General features: G+C 42.6%; 1 protein-coding gene across 1 annotated transcript in view; it reads left to right on the forward strand.

Moving 5' to 3' along the window:
* Positions 1–1,560, forward strand: part of ME2 (malic enzyme 2) — a 34,765-nt gene that overhangs the window by 5,034 nt on the left and 28,171 nt on the right. Inside the window, exon 3 of the mRNA XM_018561000.1 lies at positions 1,243–1,392. Coding sequence (XP_018416502.1) covers positions 1,243–1,392 — 150 coding nt within the window. The remainder of the gene's footprint in view (positions 1–1,242; positions 1,393–1,560) is intronic.

The following is a 1,560-nucleotide window of genomic DNA, read 5'->3' on the forward strand; positions in this document are numbered from 1 at the left end:
CTTTTCTGCCTTTTGTGCTTCTATATTTTTCTCTTTCACCTTTATTTTCTCCCCTTGTGTAGGGAGGGCCCTAGGGTCTTCTGTCAATGTACTATTCCGAAGGTTACTGTTTGTACTCATGATGTGACTACGCTGTAGCTCCATCTCCTTATATCGTCAGTAATGCCGCAGGATGTTATTTTATTTTGATTACTGACTTCTGGACCCCTACATCTTGAGATCTTATTTCCCCCTCAATGTCCTATATTTACTTCTTTGTAATTGTTCTTCACAATACTTCTTTTTTGTATCTACAAAATGTTTAAAATGTCAAAATAAAGAATTAGAAGAAAAAAAAAAAAAAGTACACTTATCCTTAAAAAAAAAAAGCCGTTGCAAGCACATGACTGCTGCATCCTCTAAGACTTTGTTGTGATGGCTGAATTCTGGGCCAGAGTTGGAGCTTGCCTTTATCTTCCACCCCACCTAACACATTCCTATTAGCCCATCAATATGATAAGCTTTCATCATGGCCAATATGGATGTGCAGGGAGGGGTGGGCAACTTTCATTATGATCGGTAGGTACATGTACCTGTCAGAATGGCCTTAGGCCTTGTTCACACCAAATGCAGAGCAGATCCGCTCAGGTTTCTGCACACGCAGTGCAGTGGGTTGTGCCGCGTTTTTGATGCATTCCGGGCTGTTTTTGGTAAAAAAAAAAAAAAAAAATTTCCCTTTAGTTTAACATGGGCTTTCAGTGCGTTCCAGGCATTTGCATGCGTTTTTGATGCGTTTGCAGATCCAGAGCAGGTAAAATAGGGCCTGCTGCAGTTTTTTCACCTGCTCTGGAACTGCACGCTGCAATGTGAACTGGAGCAAAAAATACCATTGGAATACATTGGACGCAGTTTTGATCCGTTCTGTAACTGCTCTGCTCTGCACCTGCTCCGCGCTTGGTGTGAACAATGCCTTAAAGAGGCTGCGGAAGATATGTGGAGGCATCTCTAGGTACCCGCACCTTTACCTGCAGTAGCTTTCATTTTGCATTTACATTCTCTTTAGGTAGACTGCCATATGTATCAGTTCACTGATTGATTTGATTACTTGCCTGGAGTTGTTTTGATGGTTCCTCTTCTGGGGTATAGACTTTCACATTTATTCTGCTTGTTGGACCGTTAAATTGATTTTGTTACACAACCATGGAGAATCGGTTTATTTCTCTGAAAAGCCACAGAGGTCTAACATCGGCTTGTCTATTCCAGATACATCTACGTAATGGGGATTCAGGAGAGGAACGAGAAGCTCTTCTATAGAATATTACTGGATGACATTGAGAGGTTGATGCCCATTGTCTACACACCCACCGTGGGCCTGGCCTGCTCGCAGTATGGACATATCTTCAGAAGACCAAAGTTAGTATACCGTATATGGATTTCTTCCCAGATATCTCTGCTTTACTCTTTTCAGGATGCAGCTGTGCGGTTCTCAGGACAGTTGTAATAAATTGGGATGTATCGATACCATTTTTTTCAAGACCGAGTACTTGCCGATACCAGGGCTGCGTGCGGGGTCTCATCCGG

This window comes from Nanorana parkeri, unplaced genomic scaffold (genome assembly GCF_000935625.1).
Source record: "Nanorana parkeri isolate BGI_ZX_2015 unplaced genomic scaffold, ASM93562v1 scaffold492, whole genome shotgun sequence".
In the NCBI taxonomy this organism is placed as follows: domain Eukaryota; kingdom Metazoa; phylum Chordata; class Amphibia; order Anura; family Dicroglossidae; genus Nanorana; species Nanorana parkeri.